The following is a 26,471-nucleotide window of genomic DNA, read 5'->3' as shown; positions in this document are numbered from 1 at the left end:
CACGCGCCCTAGAGCCCGTGAGCCACAACTACTGAAGCCCGCATGCTCTAGGACCCGTGTGCTGCAACGACTGAGCCCGTGAGCCACAGCTACTGGGCCTGCACTCTGGAGCCCGCGAGCCAACAACTGCTGAAGCCCTCACGCCTAGAGCCCATGCTCCACAACAAGAGAAGCCACCGCAGTGAGAAGCCCCTGCTCGCCGCAACTAGAGAAAGCCCGTGTGTAGCAGCAAAAGACCCAACGCAGCCAAAAAAAAAAAAAAAAAGTGAATTAGCTGGAGATGAACGTGCCGTGGAGGCAGGAAGAACTCCTCGAGCAGATACGTGTGGAAATTATTGGTCTGGAGATAAATTTGGATGCCCACACAGCACCCATACTGAGGTAAAGGCCCCAACATCCCTTTATTTTACAGGGGAGGAGCCTCCTGAGAACATTCTGGAAAATGTGGGGGGAAATGCTTTAGGATTCTGTGCACTTGATACATATAAGTTGCCTTCAGCTCGTGTCAGGAGTTCAATTTAATTTGTGGTACCGAAAGCTTTTCTACCAAAAAGAAAAGAAAAGTTCCAGTATTCATTGGAAAAAAGTGTATTTTCTATTTCTTCTGCTTTTGCCACTCTCACCCCTGCCCTCATTCCTCACCTGCTTCTTCCCAGGAGAAGAAGGAGGAAGTGACCACACAGGGCAGGAAGGACGGTCTGCAGGACGCATTTCCCCAAGTCATCTCTGGTCTGGACCTTCACGCAGGGTTTTTAACAGGGAAGCTTTGCAGACTTCACAACGTAAAAGAAGCTCAGAGCCGAAGCCTGGATCCTGGCAGGCTGGGACTGGCTTTGGAAAAGCCTAATTTATCGGGGAATTCCCTGGTGGTCCAGTGGCTAGAGCTTGGCACTCTCACTGCCAGGGGCCTGGGTTTGATCCCTGGGTGGGGAACTAAGATTCCGCAAGCCACACGGCATGGCCAAAAAAAAAAAAAAAAAGCCTTATTTATTGCAAAGGAGGGGAAGACAAGGTGAGGAAGGTACTGTTCTGATGACTGGGACAAAACTCTAAAATTAAAAATTGACACCAAGATACAGATTCTGTAGAGTGCAGATTTCACAGTGGAGAACACAGCCCAGTGACCTGGAAAGGACGGCTGGCTTTGGCGTTTGAGGAGCTGGGGTCGGTTCCTGGCTGGACCCCGTGGTAGCTGAGAAGCTTCTACAAGTCGCCACTGGTCTGGGAGCACTTCCAGGCTCACCTCATGCTTTCTCTGCTCCAGACCCAAATCAGCCATTTAGCCCAGGAATCCTTGTTTTAATGGCGAGGGATTCTAAGAAACTAAAATCTGGGGACTATAGGTGCTTGTCACTCCTAGGGCATCATTACTTCTCATCCCTTTCCGTGGGGAGAGAGAGGTAATACATTTTTGTAAATCATGGCTGCATCCTGGTACCTTCAATTCAAAGAAATCCAACACCACAGAGTCACAGTAAAGTTAGTCTACTGACACTGGGTTACAGTGAAGGAAAGCGCAGTGTTTACTGCAGGCGCCAAGCAAGGAGTCCGGGGCAGCTAGTGCTTAAAAGGCTGGGAAAGGGACTTCCCTGGTGGCGCAGTGGTTGGGGGTCCGCCTGCCGATGCAGGGGACACGGGTTCGAGCCCCGGTCTGGGAAGATCCCACGTGCTGCAGAGCAGCTAAGCCTGTGCACCACGACTACTGAGCCTGCTCTCTAGAGCCCGCGAGCTGCAACTACTGAGCCCATGCGCCACAACTACTGAAGCCCTCATGCCTAGAGCCCGTGCTCTGCAACAAGAGAGGCCACCGCAATGAGAAGCCCGCACGCGACAACGAAGAGTAGCTCCCGCTCGCTGCAGCTAGAGAAAGCCTGCATGCAGCAACGAAGACCCAATGCAGCCAAAATAAATAAATTTTTTAAAAAAGTGGCTGGGAAAGGTTTTTAAAGACAGGGTTGGGGAGGGTAGTTGCAGGGGTGTGTGGTCAGCTCGTGGACACTCTTCTGATTGGCTGGTGGTGAGGTCATCGGGAGTCGGCACCATCAACCTTCTGGTTCCAACCGGTCTGGGGTCTCCGTGCTTGTGAGCAGCAGACAGTTAACTTCTCCCACCTGGAGGGGGTTTCAGTACCTGCAAAACAGCTCAAAGGACGTGGCTCAGAATAGTCTCTATAGCCCTTGAGGAGGAACTAAAAGTCCTTGACTGTGTTTAATGGCTAAAGTATTATTTTGTCTTGCTTGACTGTTTTCCTTTCTTTTTGCATTTTCTCACTTCTCTGATTAGATTTATTCTTTGGCTAAAATTTTTCTGTAGAGAAAATGCAGGCAGAGGATACGGGGTGCAGGGGTCTGCTCTGGGAAGGCCCCATAGGGTCCTGCTCGGTTACAACATGGTATTTTGAGAATTATCCAGATCATTTTTGGTGAACTTTAAATACTGGATCATTTAGGAACAGAAAAACATTTTTGTTTTTTACAATAGATACGTGGTGTAGACCAGAGAACAGGGAGACCGTCTAGGTCAGCAGAGGGTCCAGCGACGTCTCCTCGGGGATCTGCGATCTTGGTGTACGTAAGCTGCGGGATGTGATGCCAGCGCGATCCCAGACCTCCAAAGAGTCTACCAAGGATCAGAGGGAGGAATGGAGGGTGGGGGGAAAGGCTGAAGGAGCGCGGCAGGCCGGCTCGAGGCGGAAGTCTGATCTTCCTTCATTTTCTGGCGTGCAGTGTTCCCTCCGAGACAAAGCACAGTTGCATAAACAGCTCTGTGCTGGTTGTGAGACAGAGGCGGCCGGAAAACAGGAAGATCTTGCCTGAAACAGAAGAGCACACGCCTCCAGTGGGGGGTTCCTGGAGAGCTCGTCAGGAGTAAGTGAGAGTCAGACCCCATGCAGAGGAAAGTGTGGCCAGGCTGCATGCCGGTTGCACACCAGCTGGTCAGGGGCGCTTCTCCTGGTCCTGCATGCAAACAGTTGTGAGCGGTGGGGACACTGAAAATTCCACTCTCAACCGCCACCTCCTAAGGTAAAAAATGTTTGCCTCTTTGTAAATATTTTAATGAGGTATTTAAAGCTGTTCTTTTGCCGTGACCAAAGCTGCCTGTGTTCCACCCCACTCTCTGGTAACTTTATTTTCCCGGCTCTCTATCCAGATCCCCCTTAACCAGGCTCATGCTTCTGTTTACACACTAACGAATTCCACCGGTTCAGGGGCAGCTGAAGAGCTGGGTGCTACTGCTTCCCATTAAGCCCTTTGGTCTTGATGAAATCATATATCTAAAAAATAAAACACAGAATCCAGGACCAGGGAAAATTTGTTCCATGCTCCAAACTGGCCATGCTCCAGCATGGATTGGGGAAAAAAATGAAATGAGATACCAGTACACACTTTTTAAAAGAATGGCTAAAATTCAGAACACTGACAATAGCAGTTTCTGGTGAGGACATGAAACAGCGGGGACTCTCACTCCTGGCAGGTGGGAACGCAAAGCGCTGCAGCCACGTTGGAGGACAGTCTGACAGTTTCTACAGGCTAAACAAACTCTTAGCCCTTGATCCAGCAATCACACTCCTAGGTGTTTACCCTACTGATTTGAAAACTTATGTGCACTCAGACCTGCACACACATGTTTATAGCAGCTTTATTCGTAATTGCCAAAACCTGGAGGCAAGCAAGGTGTTCTTCCATAGGTGATGGCTAAACAAACTGTGGTCCATCCAGACAGTGGAATAGTATTTAGAGATTAAAAGGGAATAGACATTCAAACCACACCACGTGCATTAATCTTAAATGCATTATGCTCAGTGAAAGACGCCAGTCTACAAAGGCTGTGTGCCCCCATGACTCCATTTATGTGACGCTCTGGTAAAGGAACAACTACAGAGATGGGAAACAGATCAGTGATTGCCGGGAGCTTGGCTGGGGGAGGAAGGTTGAATAGGGGGAGTACATAGGGCTAAGAATCTCTTTTGGATGACACTGTAGTGGTGGAGACATGACATTCTGCATTTGCCAAAACCCATGGACTCTTACAGCACAAAGAGTAAACCTTAATGTGTGCAGATTATAAAAATCAGTTATGAGGTCAGGGATTGCAGGATGGAATGTAGACTGACAAGAGAATCTAACTGTGTCACAGAGTATGACACAGCCTCACTGAAGATGGTAGGGCAGTGCTGTCCTGAGTACCTCTGGGCACAAGAGGAGCCTGGAAGGCTGAAGATAAGAGACACTGTCCTTGCATACTGTACTCAGGTGATGAAGTTGTTTCTTAGAGGTGTGTGCAGTGGGACGTCACAGGTGACCAAGGGGAAAGCCGAGGATGAACAGTGTGGAATTCTGAGAGTCCATAAGACATCAGTATAGATTCACGTTTAGCTTAACCTAGACACAGATGGACAAATGCAGAAATAACAGTGAGTAGTACACACACAGGTGAATACACACTCCCGTGTTTCCAAGTTCTCTGTGCTGAGAGGGTTTAGGAGCAATGACACCCCAGTGGCGATGAGCACAGCTGGTGCTCAGATCTTGGTTTCTAATACCCTTCTTCAATAAAAGGAACCAAGGCTCCTTGGAGAGATGGCTGAGTCTAGGGATGAGGGAGGGTCTGTACCTGCAGATGAACCTGGAGCATCTTGTAGCGCCAGAAAGTAAAGAAGAGCTCGAAGACCAAAACGATGGGCTTATGTCAAAGGACACAGAAGCCAACTGAAAGAATGACCAAAGCTAGAACAATCTGAGGAAGAAAACTATGTAACATTGTTTTAATCCAAAGTGTAAATAATATCCATGTGTCTATACTTGCAAAAATACATGCTTGTAAGTAAATAAATGGGGGCAGGGGGAGCTCTTATGTTCAGAAATCCAGATACCTTCTGTAGCCACTCCCTTCTCAGGGAGCTGGAGTGTAACTCCCACCTCAAGTGTGGGCTGTGCTGAGTGTGACTCCTTCCAAAGAGGACAGTGTGGACAAAGGTGGGTTTGGGTGGGGAGGGTAACCTTACAGTGGGGAGGCCTGACCAACATGACCTCCACCAGGTGGCCAAGGTCAGCGTCGTCAGTGATAACTCATCGATGACATGATGTGACACGAAGGACACGGCACCTCTGTCATTTTCCCAAATCCCGTAAGCCCCGTCTAATCATGAGAAAAACACCAGAGAAACCTAGATTGAAGGGCCTCCTACAAAGTACCTCAAAGTGGAAAAGGTCATTAAAAACAGGGCAAGTCTGAGAAACTGTCACTTTCCAGAGGAGCTTAGGGAAACACACTCGACATAATGACGACCCGATGTGACGTGGTGTCCTGGATGGGGTCCTGGGACAGAAAAGGACTTTAGGGAAGAACTAAGGACATCTGAACACAGCATGGACATAGTAATAATAATGCATCACTGTTGGTTCACTGATTGTGAAAACTATACCCCAGTAGCGTACGATGTTAACAGAGGAATCGAGTGTGGGGCATACAGCAATTCTCCATGCTGGCGTCCCACTGACTTTACATCTAAAGCGATTCTAAAATGTAAAGTTTATTGCAGACGGAATGGATGAATCTAGCTAATATTCCTACTAAAGCAGAGAACATTACTGTTCACCAGAATTCCTCAAAATGTGATCAGAAATGTAATGATTTGTTTGAAAGAGATGTTTTGATGACGGCTTTTGTAATCGAGGGCGGGTCTCTCGGCTCTAGAGGACCGCAGCTGAATCCCCAGGTGTGAGAGGGGAAGGGGGCTGTGTTTGCACAAGGATGTATTCCGCTCATGAGACGATCAAGGCAAGAGGTGGGAGACAAGGCAGGTGAAGAGGCCCGGGGCAGGGGGCGCGGGGAATTGCGATGAGGCCCCAGGAAGCTTCCTTGGCCCCCGAGTCTTCCACAGAAAGTCTTGGTGGGAGTGAATTTTAAAAGGTTTAATGGAACACTGGTGAAAGGGCCAAGTTTCCCGTTGGGATGAAAAAAGAAGAATGAAGGAAGTCAAAGGTTTTCAGCCCTTTTCAGCATCTACAATGACTCATGTTTCCCGGAGACTAACAGGAATCTTCCGGAGGGGCCTGAACTAGCGAGGCCTGGAACTGAGGGTTTTGGGGTGATGGACTTAGATGTCAGGGGAGCAGGCAGGACCCCCAGATGGTGTCTGGACAGATACTGTCTTACGTCGTTGGCCCAAACTGAAAATTATCCCTTCATAATTAGAAGTCGAGAGCTGTCTCTGAACATCGGAGGATTTATTCACTAAATCAGTGCTCTGGCACTGACACACACGCATACACAGACACACACACTCACACACCACCGTCAGGTGGTGGCCATTTGAAAAGCCGGCTAGGGTCATTTTGGGGATTCTTCCTCCATCCCACCTGTTTTTAATGTCCTTTTCCCCTCACTTCCCCTTAAACTCTATTTCCACCCTATTTCTTTCCCCTTCTTTAAGTCACAAACACCATCATTTTGATAGTTAAGTTCCAGTGCCGTCTGCCCTAAAGTAAAAACAGAGAAAAGTATCTCATAAATTAATTTCTAAGGCTTTTAGGCTCAGTGGTCTTAACTTGGTCTGGGAAACGTGTTTGGGGTGGGCTTCTGGTATTAAAATCACATTAGTGCATAGGTTCTCCACATGAGGTCCTGGGCCAGCACGGTCGACATCACCTGGAAACTCGTCAGAAATGCAGCATCTCGGGCCTCACCCAGACCTGCTGACTCTGCTCTCGGGGTGCAGAGGGGTGGGAATCTGAGTCTGAGCAAGCCCTCCGCTGATTCTGACCCCCCTCAAGTTTGAGAAGTGCTGACTTAGGAACCCCGACTTCTCCCCACAAGGCCAGGTTGTACGGTAGGGTCCCTGCACTGGGAGGGGGGCACTTTAGCATCACCTGGGAACCTAACCCACTGCCAGGGCCTCCCCCCTCAGGTTCTGATTCGAATGTTAGATTTTTAAAGCTCTGCGTGGTTTTGCTGAGCCGAGCACAGCGCTGAGAAGCTGGCCTCACCCCTCCTTCCGGGCGCTGCTCAGACCTGAGCCGCCGACAGCCAGCATCTGAATCCTGGCAGGACTCTCTCAGCGCTTCAGAGTTTCTGTCTCAGGGGGTCCGGGGTGCGGTGAAAATCGTGCATTCCCAAGTTCCCGGGTGCTAATGCTGCTGGTCCAGGACCACACTCGGAGAACCGCCGGTCTCGGGTTCAGACCTGAGCGTGTGACTCTCGCCCCTCCTCCATCCTTGCCGACCCCCCATGTAGACACAGCGGGACCTGGGACCGTCAAGCTGGATTTGCCTTGAGATGTGGCTGGCTCCCTCCCCATCCCAGCACCACCCCTCCTCCCCCGCCTGCATCCCACAGAGCACACGTGGTGTGGTCGGCTGAATAATGGTCCCCAAACGCATCCTTGTCCTAAGCTCTGGATCCTGTGAATGTTCTCTTATCTGGCAAAAGAGACTTTGCAGTGTGATTAAGTCAGGGATCTTGAGATGGGAGATTGTCCTGGATCCCTGGGGTGGGCCCCCTGTGATTTCAAGGGTCCTTATAAGAAAGACTCAGAGGGACGTTTGACGCAGAAGAGCATAGATGCTATGTTGCTGGATTGGGTGATGGAAAATTGAGCCGGGAGCCGATGAATTCAAGGAACGCAGCTCAAGGTGCTGTGAAAGGCCAGGAAACGGGTCCTCCCCTGAGCCTCTGGAGGGAGCGCGGCCCTGCCCGCGCTTCGAGTTTGAACCAGTGAAATGAATTGCAGACTTCTGGCCTGCGGAACTGTAAAAGAATAAATGTGTGTTGAATTAAGCCGCCAAGTTTGCGGTAATTTGTTACAGCAGCCCGAGGACACACACACACACACACACACACACACACACACACAGCAATGAGAGGATCAGAGGTCACGGGTAGAGTTTTCCCATAACCCCCTTTCTCTCCACAGCCCTGGGAGTAAGCAGGCACGTGTTAGGAGGGTTCCCACTTTACCGATGAGCAAAGTTTTGGCCGCTCGCCCATTACGAGTAGGCAGGCGATCCAGCACTCAGACTTGGTCTCTGGGGACCTCTCTGTTTTAGTAATTGAGGTGTTCATGCATTTTCCTCTCAGGACAAAGTTGATACACTACTTTATACTGAAGGGTTAGGAATTTAATAACGTGTCCTTTCCAGGAGTACCTAAATTTTAAAAAACAGCCAAACCCTGTCCACCTCCATCTTATTTCTAGGTGTCTCTTTGGATGTGCCCTTAAATGTCGGTTTCCCTATAGGTTCCATCCTAGGCACTCACCTTTCCACTTCGGCCCATTTTCCTGGGTGAATCTCTCCACTTCCGTGGAATCAGAGACGCCCATACACTGACAGCTCCCGAACCATCTGCAGCCCGGCCTCTCACGTGAGCTCCAGACACGTCTTGATTGTTCAGTTGCCCGCTGGGCACTCCCGCGGGGCGTGTCATGGGTCTTTCAAATTCAACAGATCTGCCAGGTTGCTGAGTCAGAAATGCAGAGACCCTATCGCCCCTCTCGCCATCCCATCCTCCACAACCCATCACCCAGTCCCGTCCATTCTCCACCCAGAATGTCTTCTGAATTCTGCGCACAGCTCTCTGCCCCTTCCAACGCCACCTTCGTCCACCTCCATCATCTCTCACCTGGAACAGCTCAGGGCCTCCCGCCCGGCCTCCTGTGTCCTCGCCAGGTGATTCAAAACACGAAAGCCGCAGTGATTCTTAAAATTTACTTTCTATTTCTTTATCCCTTCGTACAGCAACGGATAAGTTGTGATGTGTACAACCAAACCCAAAAACTGTGCAGACTGACATCTTTGCACGTGACAATTGCTTTAAACTTCAAAGACTTATGGGAAGAGCATCCCTAACAGGCAGCATCCACTTCCCAGCATGCGTCTGTAGTGTTTATTTTCATCCCGTAAAAAGTGTTCTTGTTAAGGTGGTTGTTGTGGGGTTTTTGGTGTGTGTGTGTGTGTGTGTGTGTGTGTGTAGTGGAGTTTTCACTGCGGCAGGCACTACAGTTCCTACACTAAGTCCCCGTAGTAACAAGAGTCGGGCTGAAGCCCACCCCTACCCCTGACCCTCACCATGTTTAGGCTTTGCCCGCAGCAGTGAAAGTCACCGTGTGTTTTGGTTCACACCCCAACTGGGGTTTTGACGGCGTGCATCCTGCCACCCAGTGTTTATTTATTGATTATATTCCTGTCCCCATTTTCCTCCCCTTGAGCCTCTGCTTTGGTTGTTTTTGTGGTTTTTTGTCTCTTGGCTCCAGATACTACCTTGTTGACAAGGTCTGAGTTTGGCTGGATTTATTTTCCACCGATCTTCATCACAGGTCCTCTGCGTCTGTCTTCCCTGAGCTGGTCCTGAACAAGAGTATGTGGGGCCACCCGACACACACATCTAAGCTGTCCTCCACCCATGACACCCTTGTTTCTCGACCCTCCAGATACAGAATCAGCTCCCCAGTCCAGCCTGGGTAGGTTCAGCCCTCCCAGTGCAGCTCCTAACCGGGCCTGGGCAAGGTCCTTTCTGGGCAACCCTCCCCAGCCACTGGCAGCCAAGGTGAGCTAGTCTCCAGCCAGTTATTCCAAGATCTGATCGCACCTTCGACAACCAGTTGGTCTTAAAGGGGGATGACCTACAGTGACGGAGGCTGTGGTCCTCCAGCTACCCTGTCATGCGGGAGAGGAAGGGTCAGTGGGCAAGAAGCCTCAGGAAACGACCTCGGTGGGTGTTTCAACACCGGGAGGGGAAGGGTCATGGGGGGACCGCTGTTCCCTGGACCTTCTTCTCCATCTTCTCCTTCATTTTTGCCACTTTCGTCCTGACAGCGGATTCAGAGGACAGTCAGACCCACAGCGTTTACCAAAACACAAGCAACTTCTGTGAACGAGCGTGGTCCCTCTGACAGTATATTTGAGAGCTGAGAGTAGTCCTGGAAAGTGGCTGTTTTACATTCGAAAGATTCTGCCATTCTTGTTTGATCTGGAGTTGATTCTGTCAATGAACACACTTTAAATTCTCCTATTCCTACAGGCAGGGAGATGGGTTGTCTGTAAAGCATAGCTGACGTGATTTTACTCACTGATGTTTAAATAATCTCCCAACTCTTTGAACATTAAATGCGTTTGGAGGAAGTGAAAGGCACTGTCTTGTTTGTAGTATAATTGGACCTACAGGTCAGATTATGAACAACTGAATCTTATCAAGCTTCTCACATGTTTGCCATCATCAGGAATTTTGATGAAGAAACAGAAGCTGACCCAGAAAAAAAAAGTGCATCTAAGCTTTGTAAAAATAGTTTCACTTGCATGCATAGTCAGTAGTACTTAATTGAAGTCCTTTTCACCAACATGTTTGACAATTAATCTTGGGCCAACTAAATATTCAGTTAATTACGTATTAGACTTCCATGGCGTTGAAGCAGATTCTTTTAAACAGAGATGCTTTTAAATTCCACCAAAGGTATTTATTTTAAGTCTCCCTCCAACACCAGAGGCAGGCATGTCCCCCACCCTTAAGGATCTTCGAAACTGTGGGCTTGAAAAATTGCACCGATATATTCTTTGAGCCGCTTGGATTGTGAGGAAACTTTTTTTTTTTTTTGCGGTACGCGGGCCTCTCACTGTTGTGGCCTCTCCCATCGTGTGAGGAAACTTTTAACCTCTGGAATTTTATTTCCTTGCGGAGTATCTGAATGCTTCTGGCCCTTTTTCGTGCTGTGCAAAATATGACTTGATCAACTATTATAAGAAACCACAATGCTTGGTATAATCACCATGGGCTGCGTATACATGGGGCCTTAGAGGAGTTGCAAATGCTGATTACATCCAAGTCCAATCTTGACAACCCGGGGCTGGGTGTACGCGAGGGGCAGGAGGACAGATGCTAGAAAGACGCCCCCCTCCCATGGGCACAAAGTGCTTTAATGTTAAATCACACGAATGCCCCAGCATTCAGGTGAGAGCCTTGTTGCTGCTGCTGCTTTCTTTTTTTTTTTTTTTAACATCTTTATTGGAGTGTAATTGCTTTACAATGGTGTGTTAGTTTCTGCTGTCTAACAAAGTGAATCAGCTCTGTGTATGCATATATCCCCATATCCCCTCCCTCTCGCGTCTCCCTCCCACCCTCCCTATCCCATCCCTCTAGGTGGTCACAGAGCATGGAGCTTGTTGCTTCTTGTTAATGCTATGGGCTCCCTTCCCTGCCCAGCAGCTTCCAGCACTGCCTGCGAGTCGGGGCATCCGCACCCCGTCCGCTGCCAGCCTGGTGGGAGTAAGGAGGAAGTGCACAGCCGTTTTGGCCCAAGTGCCATGGCATGAACCCTAACAGAGAACTCTCTGTGGGACAGGCACTGTCACTTTCACACCATTTCAGGGTCCGTGTTGAGTCAGGAGCCGCCCGTCTCTGGAAGTTGCTGTGTATCAGGCGACTTCGGGTCTAAAGTGACAAAGTCCTATTGCGCTCACTAAAGCCAGGACTTGGATTCGTTGGGAAGATTGCGGCGCATCACAGAGGCCTGGGCAGGTGGTGGACCCGGCGGAGCTCTGGGTGCCCGTGTCTCATCCCCATGCTCCCTCCACGGCTGTGGACACGCTCTGCACGTGGCGAACACGGGCCCAGCTGTTGCTCCCCATATCCCCCAGCAGAGCCTGGACCACACTGAGCCGTGCTGCCCCTGACACATGTCCAAGTGTCCCAGGGAAGGGACTGGAATCCACTGTCCACTCCTGGGGTCACCAACCGACACCCGGAGAGCAGGTCACCTCGGAGGAGGCACACGTGTTTGGATCGGGGCAGGGAGTTGTTGGTAGAGGCAGGTAGAAAGAGAAGCGTCAGTGTCAGACAGGGCAGCGCTTCCCTGCACGTGGTGAGATGAGGTGTCGTCCTGGTCTGGGCTGCAGAGCCAGTTCTGGTTGGTCCAGGCTTTCTGCGGTCTTTTATCCAATATGCCACTGACATGGTCATCATTTCATTGGTTGAAAACCAAAAACAGCAAGGAATATTCCAACCCACATATATGTAAATCTCACAAATGAAAAGGAACACAGTCCTGATACACAAAACAACACAGACAAGTCAAAAACACGACGCTTCCATTCCCGTGGATTCTAGAAAAGTCAGATGCACGTGTTTTGTGGTGGAAAGCAGGTCAGTGGTGGCCAGAGGGCAGGGGAGGGGGAGGCTGGGCGCGGCGCAGGGACCGCACTGGGGTGAGGGGAACACGCTTTACGGGACTGTGTGCTGCCTACACAGCTGTATACTTGCCTCCGAACTCCTTGAACTACGCACTTGAGCTATGTGCTGTCGCTTCTACCTCAGTTGCAGCCCTGTGCAGTCAGGAGGGAATGTAGGTGTTATTAGCCTCCGTTTTTAGGCTTCGGGGTAGCTGGGGGAAGTTATATGTAAGTAACTCAGCAGGTACTTGTCTCTGTCTGAGTTAGTTCACTTAGGATGAGATCATCTCTAGGTCCACGCGTGTTGCTACAGCAGACACAGACTATTGGATATAAAATAGATAAACAACAAGGACCCACTGTAGAGCATAGGGAACTCTACTCAAAATCCTGTAATAAACCATAATGAAAAAGAATATATATATACGTATGTGTGTATAACTGAATCACTTTGCTGTACACCAGAAACTAACACCACGTGGTAAATCAAGTGTACTTCAATACAAAAATTAAAATAAAGGTAACTCAGAGGTTGCATGATAGGGAGCGGGGCTCCGATAAATTCTTTACTTCACCGACTGGTGCCCTGGGGCTACCAGATGGAGGGAAGGTCACTGCGCTCACCCACCGTGGTCTGGGATGGGGGTGGGTGTCGTCGTGCGGCCACGCCTTGTGACCGCTGTCACCCCTGCCGGGGTCAGAGCTCTCCTGCTCCCAAGACCTTTTAAGTGGAGACAAGACTAGTGGAAAAGGGCCACTGGGGCCCCCCCTGCGACAAAACCCTCTCCCAGAGTCCTGGAGCCACCCCGGCGCCCAGGGCCACCCCGCCCCTTTCCTGCACCCGCAAGCAGTCCTCCACGGATGAGGTCCTGAGGAGGCTGTAAACAGTGACTTAGGGGTACACATCCCGAGCTGGAGGGTCTGACCGACGTAACACGAAAAATGACTCAAAACTACCTCCCTCCCCGCGTAACACACACACGCACGTGCACGCACACACGCGGGAGAAAAAATAGAGCAGAGACTAAATGTCTCAAAGGAAATACCTAAAGGATTTGCAACTAGCATGCCAAGATGATCTAAATAAGCATTATACCCTTCAAAGATAAAAGGAAATTTCCTGCATAAATATCTCAGGTGAGACAAGATTCTTGAGCAGAACCTGAAGATGAAGAGACAGGTCTTGGCAGAAGAGAATGACCTCACCTCTGAACCACGAGTTTGAAATAATGAACTGTATGTGAAGGTGTTTATAAGCCATCAATCACTTATATAAAGCTGTATCATTCTTGTTTCTAATGATAGTAATCTTGACTGTTTGGGGCCCTTAAAATGCCAGTTCTGAGACAGCTTTCAAACAGCTGCAAAATCGGACTACAGTCTGTTGCTCCTGACACTTTGATATGTATGTCCTGCCTCCCCCACTAGATGGACAGCACCCTGAGGCCCAGAATCGGACTTCACACCTCCCCACGGACGGCACCCAGCACGGCCTCTTGTCTCTGGGCCACCTGAGGATGCCAACAGACCAGAGGAACGGAAGTGCGCCGGGCTGAGTCGGCAAACTGCTGAGTGCCAAGTCATAACCTCTGACGCCCCAGGTTCCTGATCTGTAAAATGGGCGGGGGGGGGGGGGGGCGCTCCTGCCCGCCTTGTGGGACCTGGGCAGGACTCGGAAATCTGAACGCACCATTTAGTTGTAGGCTTTGCTTCCCTGGGCCACCCTTTTTACCTAACAGGTGCCTACATCCTTGGAGTGGACAGAATGCGTGCCCGTGATGGTACCGTTGCAGCTCTCCATCTCCGTGAAGGGAGGATCTTTCACTGTTGTTACCCCCTCAAACATATTTGTACTTGAGTGGAGAGTCTTGGAAGTACACTGCCCTAGCAGAAGGAGCGAATCTTGGATGCTCTTGTCGGGGCTGGAGGGAGCTAGTTTGAATCACACTTTCACTCCACCCATACCGCTGTCTTAAAATTCTGCACTCAGTAATTCACAACCTCAATGTATAATGAAACGCAACACCACCAGAAACAAAAGGCAATTACAACAGCCCCAGCAATCTGGGGGAGCTCCGTGGACCAAGTGGGTGCTGATGCTTTAATCGGGCAGCCCCGAAGAGACCCCAGCCGGGCTCCGTCACTGATGACCCATGACTGCAGGAACGAGGCCACGGCAAGACCCCATCCCACCTCTTTGGGATTCAAGGTATCTGTCAAAGTTGAAAGGACTACTTTGAGTCAGTCATTAAGGAAGAATCACGGTGGTGCCTGTGGCCCTGTCGGTACTGTGGCCCCATCTGTGCCAGGCGACGACAGGCCTCATCCGGTTCCTGGCCACCCAGCGTGGAGCCAGGACCTGGCTCTGATAGCAGCCCTCTGGCCTTGGCCTTGGTGCCCGAGGCTGGGACCCCTCACGCCTGGAGCAGCACAGCCCCAACTATTACACCATCCTTTGCGTCCAGGTGGTGGAGGCGCTGCTCTGGGTTTTATGCTGAGAATCTGCGTGCTCCCTGCCCCACAGGGCGAAGGACTTCAGGCAGAGTTCACAGGGGCTTGTTCTACTGCGGGCAGCTGTGCTACCTTCAACCGCGGCAGTCTACGCCGAGTCTCTGGGGTCTCCTCAGCTTTCAGGATAGTTTCGGTTAAGATGCTGGAAACCTTAAGGTATGGAGAGACTGGAAACTGGCCCCATTTAACGTGCGAGTCTGCTTTAGTAGCATCATCTCTTTTCACCAGACGCCCCTTAGGGATCCGAAGACCATTGCTTCGAGACTTCGGCTGTCTCTACACCCGGGGCTAGGGGTCTGTGCTCACCTGCACCAAGGACAACGTCTGCCTGCAGGACACCGTCACCAAGGGCCATGTCTGCCTTCAGGGTCACATCACTAAGACCTCGTTTGTCTGCGGGTCCCTGGCTCCTCCCAGAGCCCTGCTCACCGAGCCTTCCATGAGCAGAGCTACACATAATAAGGACTTTGTGCCTCTCGTTATTTTTTTAGGTGGAACGGAAACTCCTGCTTTCCCTGTCTTTGGCTTCAGCAAGTTATTTGAAATGGCAGAAGGTATTAAAATTCCAACGTGGGACTTTGCTTAATAAACAGGAGAGGTGTTTAGAGAACCCACCACTGAGCGTGAAGATTAACCCCGCGGTTGCCAGTCCTGCAATGTCAGCAGTTCCTACGCTGGCCTTCGGGGAGGGTCTCTACTCGGGGTCCTTCCTTATGACTATTCTTGGGCTGCTGTGAGTTTTCGTTAGCTAAAACATGTACTTTTCTAATATCAAACTTAAAGACGTATGAAATGATCTCATTTGTACAAGATCTGTGTAACTACAGATTCACTTTTAGATGGCAACATTTATTCACGCAGTATTTGTTGGGTGTCAGTTTTATGGGGTCGTAAAAAAGGGAACAAACAATTTGAGGAGCTCAAAGAAAAATAAGGTAGAATGGGGAAACCTTCATGGGGAACATAGGCTTGGGGGAATTCAGAGGAAAATATGCTCCTGGCCCAAAGGGGGAAGCCAGAAAGACTTCCTGGAGTAGGCAGCATCTAAGCTTGACCTTGAAAGGTGGCTGAGTGCAGTGGATTAAAGACAGCCACACAACCTTTGACGTCCCCCCCGCTGAGAAATGGGACCTTTGGCGTCGCCCTGAAGGCCCCCTGGATGGTGGGTTCTGTGACTGCTTCCATCAAGCGAATATGGTGGCATTCACTCAGGTCAGCTTCCAGGCCAAGACCTTAAGGTGCCGGCAGCTTCGTCTTCTTGTCTTTTGGAACAGCTGATCTTGGGATACTCTCTCTGGGAGCCCTGAGCCTTCCTGCAGGACCTACCCCGGGCCCCTCCTGCCAGACAGGCCACATGTAGGCGTGTCAGTGGACAACCTCGGCAGAGTGGAAGCCGAGGGCAGCGGGACGCAGAGCCCCGAGCTTCCCTCAAGATCACGTGGGTCACAGTTCCAGGGAGTGTGGCCCAGGAACCTGCCTGAACAAGCGCCTTGGGATTTTGAGACCGAGTGTGAAAAACGGTGGAATAAGGAATAAGGACTAGACCAGCATTAGTAGAGGGAGAAAGGGGATGGCGAATTTAAGTAAATAGGAAGAAAAGGACTTTTCACGGTGCCTTCTTTTATAAGTAAATACAGGTGAACAAGTAAACAAATGGAAAGGAAGCTGGACGTGGGAACCGGCACGGCATCTCCAGCCACGCACCTGAGCTTGGCAGCCCCCAGGAAGGCAGGGGGCTGTTCCTGCTACTGACCCCTGTTTTCCTGTGAATAAACATGGGGGGTTTCATCACACCTCGAACCTCTCACTGAAGCGGCAGTAATGGCCCTGGGCCCCGTCACTTTCCCTCCCACGCCCTCCCTACAAGTGAGCCCGCCCATGTTTGTGCAGGAGAGAGACAGAGAGAAACCCCAGTGAGTAGGACCCAAGCACCCAGAGACCTGGCATGGATGGAAGCGGACAAAAGACTGGGACAGGCGGACGCGATGCTCTGTGTGCCTTTTCCGCGGCAATAAATATTACTGACCATGCGTAAGGCACACGAACACGGGAGCCAAAGACATTTCACTCTGGAAGATTGTCTGCAGGGATGTCCACTGAGCATTTGAGAAACAGATATTGATACTGAATTAAACTGGATTCAATTGGTAGTCATGAATCTGACCCCTTCAATCCTTCTTTTTATCATTAGTATCTTCCTACTGGTAATCAAAAGTCTTCGTATTTTGAGTTTTTTTCGTTTTAAAGAAATGAAAATGAAATACCAGTGAAGTGTTTTTAAAAGAGGATTGCCTCAAACTAAACTTATATGTGGGGTGGGGGGCGACTGGGAGGGACACAGGGGCTCCCCGAGGGCTGGTAACATGGTCTCTCCATCATTATGTTGTATATTTGATCTCCGCACTTTTCTATGTTATGTTACATTTCAATAAAAAGTTGACACGAAGGGGACTGTCTCTATTTATGGCAGAGATGGAGAATTCAGCCATTATTTAGGGTGTGTAATGTTCCCCTTCCCCGGGAACTGTGAAATCTCCTGCAAACCATTCTCGTTTTGTAAAGAGTGTAAACAGACAAGCGGACATCAAAGCCTTATGTGATTACCAGATAGGTCCTTTACCTCAAATGGTCACCAGTTTTGTCTTCCTGGTTGGAGGTATAAGCTTAGCTCAGGAAGAAGAGTCAGCGTCGGTCTCCACTTCTGGCAACGTCACCACTGCCCTGCTGGGGCCCAGGCTGCTTCTGCCCGGCCCCAAGGACGTCATTCGAGCAGTTCCGGGGTTGCTGCTGAATGACGTCACCTCCACCTCTCCCTGTGCAGAGGAAGCAGGGCCTAGTTCTCAGGATGTGTTCTTCTCACCTTACTGACAATTCTTGTAAAATAATTTTCTGTGGGATCCTTGATTTTTCTAACCAATTCTACATTAAAACAGCAATTGAGGGTTTTTTTTAATATAGGCTAATAAAAAATTAGGATTCAATATTTACTTTACCTTCAAATCCTACAACTGCATGAGCTGATTAAAAGCAGACTTTTTTTCCCCTCTTGGAATCTTGGAATTAACAAAAAATAAAATCGCCACGTGCCTTTTAACTGTCACTGGGAGGGTGTGAAATGAAGGCCTGTTTCCACCAGAGGGAAAAAGAAAACTCAAGGAGATGGCTGCTGTCCTTACAGGCAACACGACTGGGTTCAGATCAGACCCTGGTTAAGAGGAGAATTTCAGTCTTACAGGAGAAGCAAATGCTGTCGGAGATTGGATTGCGCCGGGAGACCCCCGCAAGATAAGGGAGAGATTACGGTTAATATCTTCCACGCCTGTTCGAAGCCAGTCCTTTGCTTGAGTCTTCCTCCTCGCGATAAACGTTCTTGTCCTTGGGCAGAGGGACAGGTACTGCTTTGCTTTTTCTCATCCTATCTCAGCTCCCCGGGGTTTATAAGCACTTCCCTGCCAGCATTGCAAGTATGAGGTTACCTTCCGGATTCTCTCTGGCGCCTCTTGAAGCCTGTGAGCCCAAGGCTTGGGGTTCTCTCAGAGCCCCTTCTCGCCTTCCCTTTGGCCCTTTGGTCTTTGCTGGCTCAGGGTAAACGCGCTTTTTTCTGCAGAGCGCCAGCCGCATCACGCGGAGAGCTGGGTCAGGGTGCAAAAGTTTAAAAAGGGACGCGGCCGCCGTGCAGACAGGCCTAGAGAGGTTAGTTCTCAGCAGTCGCCCTGCCTGCGAGGAGTCCTCGTGTGCGAACAGGCCCGGGGCCTGGGAAGGCACGCTCGGTTCTCGCGGGGCCTCACGGCGACCGCTTCAGTGTGCGTGGATCCGGGGCGCAAGAGGGGGAAATACGTCCTGAGAATACCAAATGGGCTCACCGGCTCCTGGTTATTAAAAGCCTCCTCTGGGCTTCCCTGGTGGCGCAGTGGTTGAGAGTCCGCCTACCGATGCAGGGGACACGGGTTCGTGACCCGGTCCGGGAAGATCCCACATGCCGCGGAGCGGCTGGGCCCGTGAGCCATGGCTGCTGAGCCTGCGCGTCCGGAGCCTGTGCTCCGCAACGGGAGAGGCCGCAGCAGTGAGAGGCCCGCGTACCGCAAAAAAATAAAAATAAAAGCCTCGTCTATCGGGGTCGTCTGGAGTGAGATATTTTCCTGGAACGCAGCTCTGAACCCAGAGTGTGGAGACGTTCAAAACAGCACGAAGCACGGAACTGCCAAAGGCATCTGTAATCCAGGACATTCCAAAGGCCTGCGCGGGAGGGAGCGGGCTGGGGAGGCCGGGGCGCACGGCGCGGAGGGGAGTGGGACTGCGAACCGGAGGGGGGCAGGTAGGCGCGAGACCCGGCGGCCTGAGCGGGGATCCGGCACAGCATCCTCAGCCCTTCCCGGGCGGAGGCCTCCCCTCTCTGGATGGCGCGGCCCCTCCCGGAGCGGCTGGACCTCGCTTGCCCCTCGCCTGCGGTCCTTGGCGGCCCCCGCACCCGGACCCCCCGTGGGCTTGGAGGAGCCGCGGCCGGAGAGAGGGGCGCGGTGGCTTGGCACGGACGCTTGGCCCGGGACCTCAAGGCACAGCGCCCGCCCGGCGGGTCCCGCCCCGGCAGGGACGCAGGGACCGCCCGCCCAGTACCCCTATGCGCGGTCCTCCCGTGCGCAGCCCCCCACGCCTGGTGCCTCCGCTCCTGACTGACCCTCCCCGCGCAGCGGCAGCCGAGGCGCCCGCATCTCCCTCCGGCGCACTCTGCAGCCATGGCCGCCTCCTCCGCGCGGCCCGCCGCCCTGGTCACGCCAGCGTTGGCTCTGCTCCTGATGCTGTGCGTGGGCCCAGGTAAGGGGGCGATGTCAGGGCGCCGGGGAGAGGCTCGGTGAGGGCGTGGGGGCTAGGCGCCCATCCTGAGCCCGGGCAAGGGCCAAGGTTTGACAGGGGGTCCTGGGTTCTGCCCTTGCGCGGTGGGAAGTGGCGTGCTTGGGTCAACGGCAGGGGCTCGGATGTGCGCGGCAAGCTTGGAAAAGGAGGCGGAGAAGCCTCGGGCTGAACGCGAAGCGCCAGGCGCGGTGGGCGCTGTAGGCGGGTGGTGCGCCCGGGGCTGAGCGGAGCCGAAGGGCCATCCCCAGAGTGCCTACCAGGCGTTCCCTTCCCGGCGCTTTGGCTCGGTCAAGTTCCAGGTCTGCAGAGCTGCGAGCGGGCCTCACCTCCCAGCTGGGGAAAAGTTCTCAAGCGAGAAAGGCTTAACTTTCTCGGCTTCTTGGAGCCCTCCGTGAATGGGTTGAAAATCCCGGTTCCCTACAGAATGCGCGCATTCTCACACACACGCCGTAAACGCGGCGGGTTCGGGGTGTGGACTTTTGAACCCTGGGGAGCCCACATCCCCACCGCAGAAGGGCGACCTGAAATCAGAGGTTTTTGCCCTGACAGTGCACCTCCCCTCCTACCGTCCTTCCCGGCTCATGCCTGCAAGGGGCGCCGCTGAGGCTCGGGGCTCTGAGAGGCAGGGGTCATAACCCCGGGCCTGCGGCGAAGTTGCTGAGGCTGGAGGGCGGGAGGTGACTTGCCCAACACCCTGAGGCTGGTGCATCTTCCACCGCAAAGCAGCCGCACGGTGGGGTGGAAAGGCAGGACCCCCCTGGTGCTCAGCTTCGGCGTTTTGGATGTTCAGCGCGGGCGGGGGGGCGGGGGGGGCTGCAGCAGAAGCCCTGGGAGGGGGTGGGGGGAGGGTGACGGCTGTTCTAATCTAGGACCACTGGGGGGCCAGTCCATCACTCCTCATCGCGTGCTTTATCACCTCCCTCTTTGTTCCTCCCATTTTAAGAAGCACATCTGAATACGGCAAGTGGGCATCGGCTATAAGCTAGTCCTTTTCAGAGCTTGTATTTTATTTCGTTTATACCGAGAATGCAGCGATAGGAATCAGTTAAAATATTATCATCATTGAGCTGGAATGTAAAAGTTCTTAGGACACCAAATGAACATCGTTTTGTAGAGTGTAGAAACGCTTTTAGATCTGAATAAAAACAACAATAAATGGAACAAATAATGCCTGATTTTAAGACAATCAGGGCAAGTTACAAAACGGGGCTGAGCTTTTAGAGCACTAAGCCCCATGCCTTGACTTGTGGTGGAGAACCTCCACCTCTGCCTCCGTCTTCCCACGGCTGCCTTCCCTGTGGCCTCACCTCCTCTTATAAGGACACCACCGGTCACTGGATTTAGAGCCCACCCTAAACCCGGCATCATATCACCTCGAGGTCCTTAACTCATTAGATGCTGTTTCCAGATAAGTTCACATTTGGAAGTTCTGGGTGGGTATGAATTTGGGGGGGCACTAGTTGATCGACTGTACCATGAAAAGTTAAGTCTGCAGGCAGGTGCATATGACAGGTGGCTGCCCGAATATTATGACAGAAGGGCTCAAAGGACAACGTCACTTTTCCTAGAGAACAGCTCCGATGGTCTCAAGTAGCTCAAAGTGCCCTGCTCGGCCATGGCCCTTGTCACTAGTTTGAGCCACAGGCAGCCTGAACTGCCTTTTCTACACAACAGGAAATGCAACAAGCATTAAATAATGTAACATAGGGGTATGAAGTGATTTTTTTCCAACGTGGATTTTTGCATGTGAGAAATTTAAGGGCGCGGTGCAACCCTGAAATGATTTCCATTTTCATTCCTTTAGGTGGCATAAGTGGAAACAAACTCAAGCTGATGCTTCAGAAAGGGGAAGGTAAATATAGCCCACACAGATAAGGGATGCATTCTTAACCAGGCTGCAATGAAACAGCGATGTTGATGTGCTCACCTGAGGCTTGTGTTTGGAAAATCAAGTGTTTACTCCGTAGAAGGTTAACAGATCTTAAGGGCTCGTCCTGTGGGGATGGGGTGAGGTATTTCATCAGGTAAATATTATTGCCAGTTAATGCTTTTCTGACAGCTGTCAGTGTGGACTCAGAAATAAGAGGAACAGAGCTGTAGTGTAATTGAAGGCTGTTTATTTTAGAATCGTGACACCCCTTAGAGCACATACCTGAATTAAGAGCACACACAGCCTCTGGGGCAGCACAGAGCGGTATTGTGGGCGTCCTCCGCATCCAACTAGCTCTTGGGGGAGGGTTAGACAGAAAGACCGTTTTGTTACTGACACCTGTTGTGAAGAACCGGCCTCCGATAGATATGGTAACGCAGCAAACTGTCGTAGAAACAGAACGGTCTGGGAGCCACGCAGGTGAGTTCGGGCCCGCTGTAATCAGTTCGATCATTGTGTGGGCTTGTGAAAGCCATTCTCCCGCAGAACTTTCGTCTTCACCTGGAAATCAGCAAGTTATCTATCTCTTAGAATGAAGACTACATTTTTTTTTCACATCTTTATTGGAATATAATTTCTTTACAATGATGTGTTAGTTTTTGCTGTATAACAAAGTGAATCAGCTCTGCATATACATACATCCCCATATCTCCCCCCAAGACTACATTTCTGAGGTGAATTTTTAACTACTTATTCTTTCCCCTGGATTAACGGGGGCTCCAGGAGGCTGAAGTCCGCTCCCCAATGGGGGGTGCCAGCGCTTATGCACCTGCTCCCCAGGTGGCCCCACGGGGACACCCCCCCACACACACACACCTGTTGAACACACACGGCCCCTCTCGGGGGAGGGGCTCCTGGGGGAGCTGCCAGCATCTTCCCTGGCTCTTCCAGCTGCTCCCAAGGCCCCGGTCCACCCTCGACCTCCCAGGCCCCTCAGATGGCCCCTCCCCTCCCTGTGCTGGACAGCCATCTCCCGGGGACACCAGGGGTGATGGGGGCCCTGGCTGGGCCACCTGTCTAAGGGGGACTGGCGAGCAAACGGCCGAGATGATCATCACTCCTCCGTGTACATCCTCAGCTTTTGTTCAGCTCAAGCCAAGAAACACACATTGAGCACCTACTGTGTACAGAACAGTGTAACAGGCCCTGAGGGAGATGCACAGGTGAACAGGAGGTGAAAACACAAACGCGCTGCCTGATCTTTATCCACGTGACCAAGGGACACAGGGCATTTGACTGCCTTTTCCTGCGCAGCCTCCATGACGGGAAGCGGGCCCATCAGTCCCGTGTTGCAGATGAGGGCACAGAGGCTCAGAGCTGGGCAGCAGGGCCGGCCCAGCGACACAGCACTTCCCCTAACACGTCTGCCGAAGCGGGGCCTTTTCTGAAGCTGAGCCCGCCATGGAAAGGCGTACGGGGAAGCCGTGGGAAAGCGAGGGTCACCCCCATCAAGAGGCAGTCGAAGCGTTCATGGTCACCCTGCAGCCTGACTTGAGGACTCGCTGCTCCCCTGGGCTCGCTGGCCGGCCTGCTCAGACCCTTGCTCCAGCTCCTTCTCCCCTGGCCCCCTAAGCAATCCCAGCATGCTCGTGTTTGTGTAGACAAGGCACACGCAGCCAGCGGCACTGGACACTGGACGGTTTCCCCGCGGCAGAGCCCAGGGGGAGCACCAGGGCCTGGGGCCCGGGGTCTGGGCTTGGTAAGGGGCTGCAGAGGCGGAGCTGAGTTCGGTTCCTGCCCTGGGCCTGTTACGTGGCTGTGCCTGGACAGGAGGGCTCGCTACCCCGGAGGCCGGGACAGACGGCGGGAGCCCGCACAGTACCCGCGCCCTGCAGGGAGGATATGCCAGTTAAGGCCACCTCCTGCCAGGTGGGGATGGGGAGGGCGATGGAGAAGAGCAATTCACCCCAAGGAGGAAAGAGCTCATTCTCTGTACTTGCGGGTGGGGAACCCCTCGTTTCAGCCCCTGCCCCCGCTACGACCCCGGTGGCCGTCCAGGAGAGCAGAGCCAAGGAGTTCCTGAGCAGCCCGGGGCGGCTCAAGCGGCAGCTGTGGGACCGCACGCGGCCCGAGGTGCAGCAGTGGTACCAGCACTTCCTGTACTTGGGCTTCGACGAAGCGGTGGGTGTCCTGGCTGGAGCCTGGCTTCCCGCCGGGCAGGATGGGGGTGGGGAGGCCTGCTTTGGGGAAACGGGCACAGGGAATTAAGTTCTGTTATCTGCCCTGAAGTCAGAGCCCCCATTCTGTGTCAAGAGCTGCCAGGTATTGGACCACATGATCGTCAGGCGTTAAGGGCATTAGCTGGAATTCTCCATCCCAGTATGCCCAAATGGGAATCTCTCCCATCAGGTTTTGGAAGCAGAGTTCCAGAGACGTCCCCGCCCAAAGCAGCTGGGACTTAAATTCATCGAGAATCTGGTTTTCTTAGGGACTCTTTTAATGTATCTGGTCAGTTTTGCCTGGGTGTCCTTAATAATAACTCAGCACCTCCTGAAACATTTTCAACTTTGCCTCAGAAACACGTCAGAAACAGCAAGATCGATGCAAAGACCTATGAGGATAATGGAAAGAGATGCAAAGCGACTTTTAAAGACAGACGGGCCTTTGCAGATGTTTTTGGGAAAATTTGTCAATGCATTTGCAGGAAGTACGGTTCAGTTCATGTGTCCAGGTAGCACGGGTGGACATATTCACCAGATTAAGGAAAAAGACTGCTTTTCATCACCGACTCCCAGCCGGGGACCAGGTACAGGTCAGCCAGCGGCGGAGTTAAGGTGTGAGATTCTGCTGCCCCAGAGCGAGTCTGCAGGGTGATGGACGGGGCTGTGCTGAGTGAGTCCTGATGTGGAGACCACAGCTCACCGCCCCAGCCAGGGAGTGGATGGAGGGTGGCATCTCCCACGGGGGCAGCTGGAAGGGTTTTTCCAAACGGGCTCATGGCTCACATTGTGAATGGAGGGTGTATACAAAATACTGCAAGAGGCGAACAAAATTAAACTCTTCAGAAACATCTTTTTTTTTTTTTTTTTTGCGGTAAGCGGGCCTCTCACTGTTGCGGCCTCTCCCGTTGCGGAGCACAGGCTCCGGACGCGCAGGCTCAGCGGCCACGGCTCAGGGGCCCAGCCGCTCCGCGGCACGTGGGATCCTCCCGGACCGGGGCACGAACCCGTGTCCCCTGCATCGGCAGGCGGACTCCCAACCGCTGCGCCACCAGGGAAGCCCTGCATTATTTCTGTATTCATAAAATATTTTAAAAATTTTTTGGAAAAAAAATATGTTAAGCCAAAACCTCAAACAAGATTATAAAATGAGAAAAACCAAGGAATGAGGCTGCTTCACTATGGGAAAATCTGCAGTATTGTGAGACAAACCAGCTGTTTCCTTTTCAAGGCAGGGCCTGGGGGAGGGTCAGAGGAGGCTGCAGCCCCAGGCCCAGCGAGTAGACGGGGATGAGGGTTGAATCGTGGCCACGTGGTAAGCGTTTGTGGCCTGAATCACTGCATCCAGGCCTGTCTGAGCAACACAACAGGGGTGAGAGTGTCACCACCAGACGTGTCCAAATTCCCTGCCCCAAGGCTGCAGTGTGGTTTCATGCACCACGTTTACGAAGCCCGCAGCCTGCACAGCAGCCCAGGTGGGACGGGGAGGGGGTCGGCGTCTGCCACATCAGATACCCGGCGCCTGGGGACAGGCCCGGCTGTTACTGTGTTGGGCAGATGTCCATTTTCTTTACTGAAAAAGAGAAAAATGTTGAAGTCTGGGGTATATTTAGAACTCACAGACAGACGTGTTCAAGGGTAGGGGTTGTACTCCTTTGGGGGAAAAAGTTTTCAGCAGTGTTCTCCATCTGGTTGGTATTGACCTCTGGCCCAGGGATGCTGTAGCCAGAAGTTTTTTTTTTTTTAAATGATTATTTATTGTTTTCTATTGAAGTAGAGTTGATTTACAATGTTGTGTTAGTTTCAGGTGTACAGCAAAGTGATTCAGTTATACATATATTCTTTTTCAGATTCTTTTCCATTATAAGTTATTACAAGATACGGAATATAATTCCTCCCACAAGTACAGTAGGTCCTTGTGGCAGGAGTTATTCTTAGGAGGGGTTGTTCATCGTTGAAGAAAAATCCCAGAGAAACAGCGTCTGTAAGATGTGCTCTGGGAAACGGTGTCCTTGAGTTCATCCCCTCTCATCCTCTTTTCCTCCAGAAATTTGAGGATGACATCACCTACTGGCTAAACAGAGGACGGAATGGGCACGACTACTACGATTACCACCAGCGCCACTACGATGAGGACGCTGCGATCGGTCCCCGGAGCCCCCATGGCTTCAGGCACGGAGCCAGCGTCAACTACGACGACTACTGACCGTCACTCAGGCGGGCTCGGGGCCGCGGGCTCCGCACAATGCCCGGCCTGTGTCTGCTGCGCCTGGTCTCAGCTCATCTTTCCTACCCGCTTTCTGTGGCCACAAAGGAAGAGCTAAAGCAAAGAACGTAAATGCCTTTCGAGATTTCATGCAAGTACCTAACAATGCATTTCATTAAAAAATAGAAATAAAAGCATTTTGTTAAAAGGTCTCAGAGTTCATTTGGATGAAACTTGAGCTGGCGAGAGTTTTCCTTCCCTGCCTGTGTCTGAGGTTGAAGCAGCTTCTCAGAGGCACCTCCCCTCTGCTAAGAATTCCCACCACCCCAGGCCATGGGACCCAGCAGGTGTCTTCAATGTATTAGAATTCAGTCCACACTAAATGCCAAATTAAAAATAAAAAAAACAGCAAGAAAATTTAGCTGGAAATTATTTAAGGTCACAGAACACGGTTTGGAGGATTGAGGATCCACATGGGTTTGCAAATTTGCTGTGCCACATCCCGAGCCAGAGGTGGACCTGTTTAATATTGTCAGGCAGGAAAAAAAGGGTAATAGAAAAAACACTGAAGTTTGGTTGATTTCAGAGCCTCACTTGTCTTAAAAAAATTAAACCTCGTCTAATGAGCTCAAGAAAGATTTAAGAATATACAT

General features: G+C 51.7%; 1 protein-coding gene across 1 annotated transcript; it reads left to right on the top strand.

Annotated features, from left to right (window-relative positions):
* Positions 1-19,405: 19,405 nt before the first annotated feature.
* On the top strand, positions 19,406-25,818 carry ECRG4 (ECRG4 augurin precursor). Its single transcript, XM_065891650.1, has 4 exons — positions 19,406-19,484; positions 21,328-21,375; positions 23,417-23,574; positions 25,660-25,818. The coding sequence occupies exons 1-4, from the start codon at positions 19,406-19,408 to the stop codon at positions 25,816-25,818; spliced, it is 444 nt and encodes a 147-aa protein (XP_065747722.1).
* Positions 25,819-26,471: the final 653 nt, after the last annotated feature.

Source organism: Phocoena phocoena, chromosome 14 (genome assembly GCF_963924675.1).
Source record: "Phocoena phocoena chromosome 14, mPhoPho1.1, whole genome shotgun sequence".
Lineage (NCBI taxonomy): Eukaryota > Metazoa > Chordata > Mammalia > Artiodactyla > Phocoenidae > Phocoena > Phocoena phocoena.
This window is presented reverse-complemented; position numbering and strand designations above follow the sequence as displayed.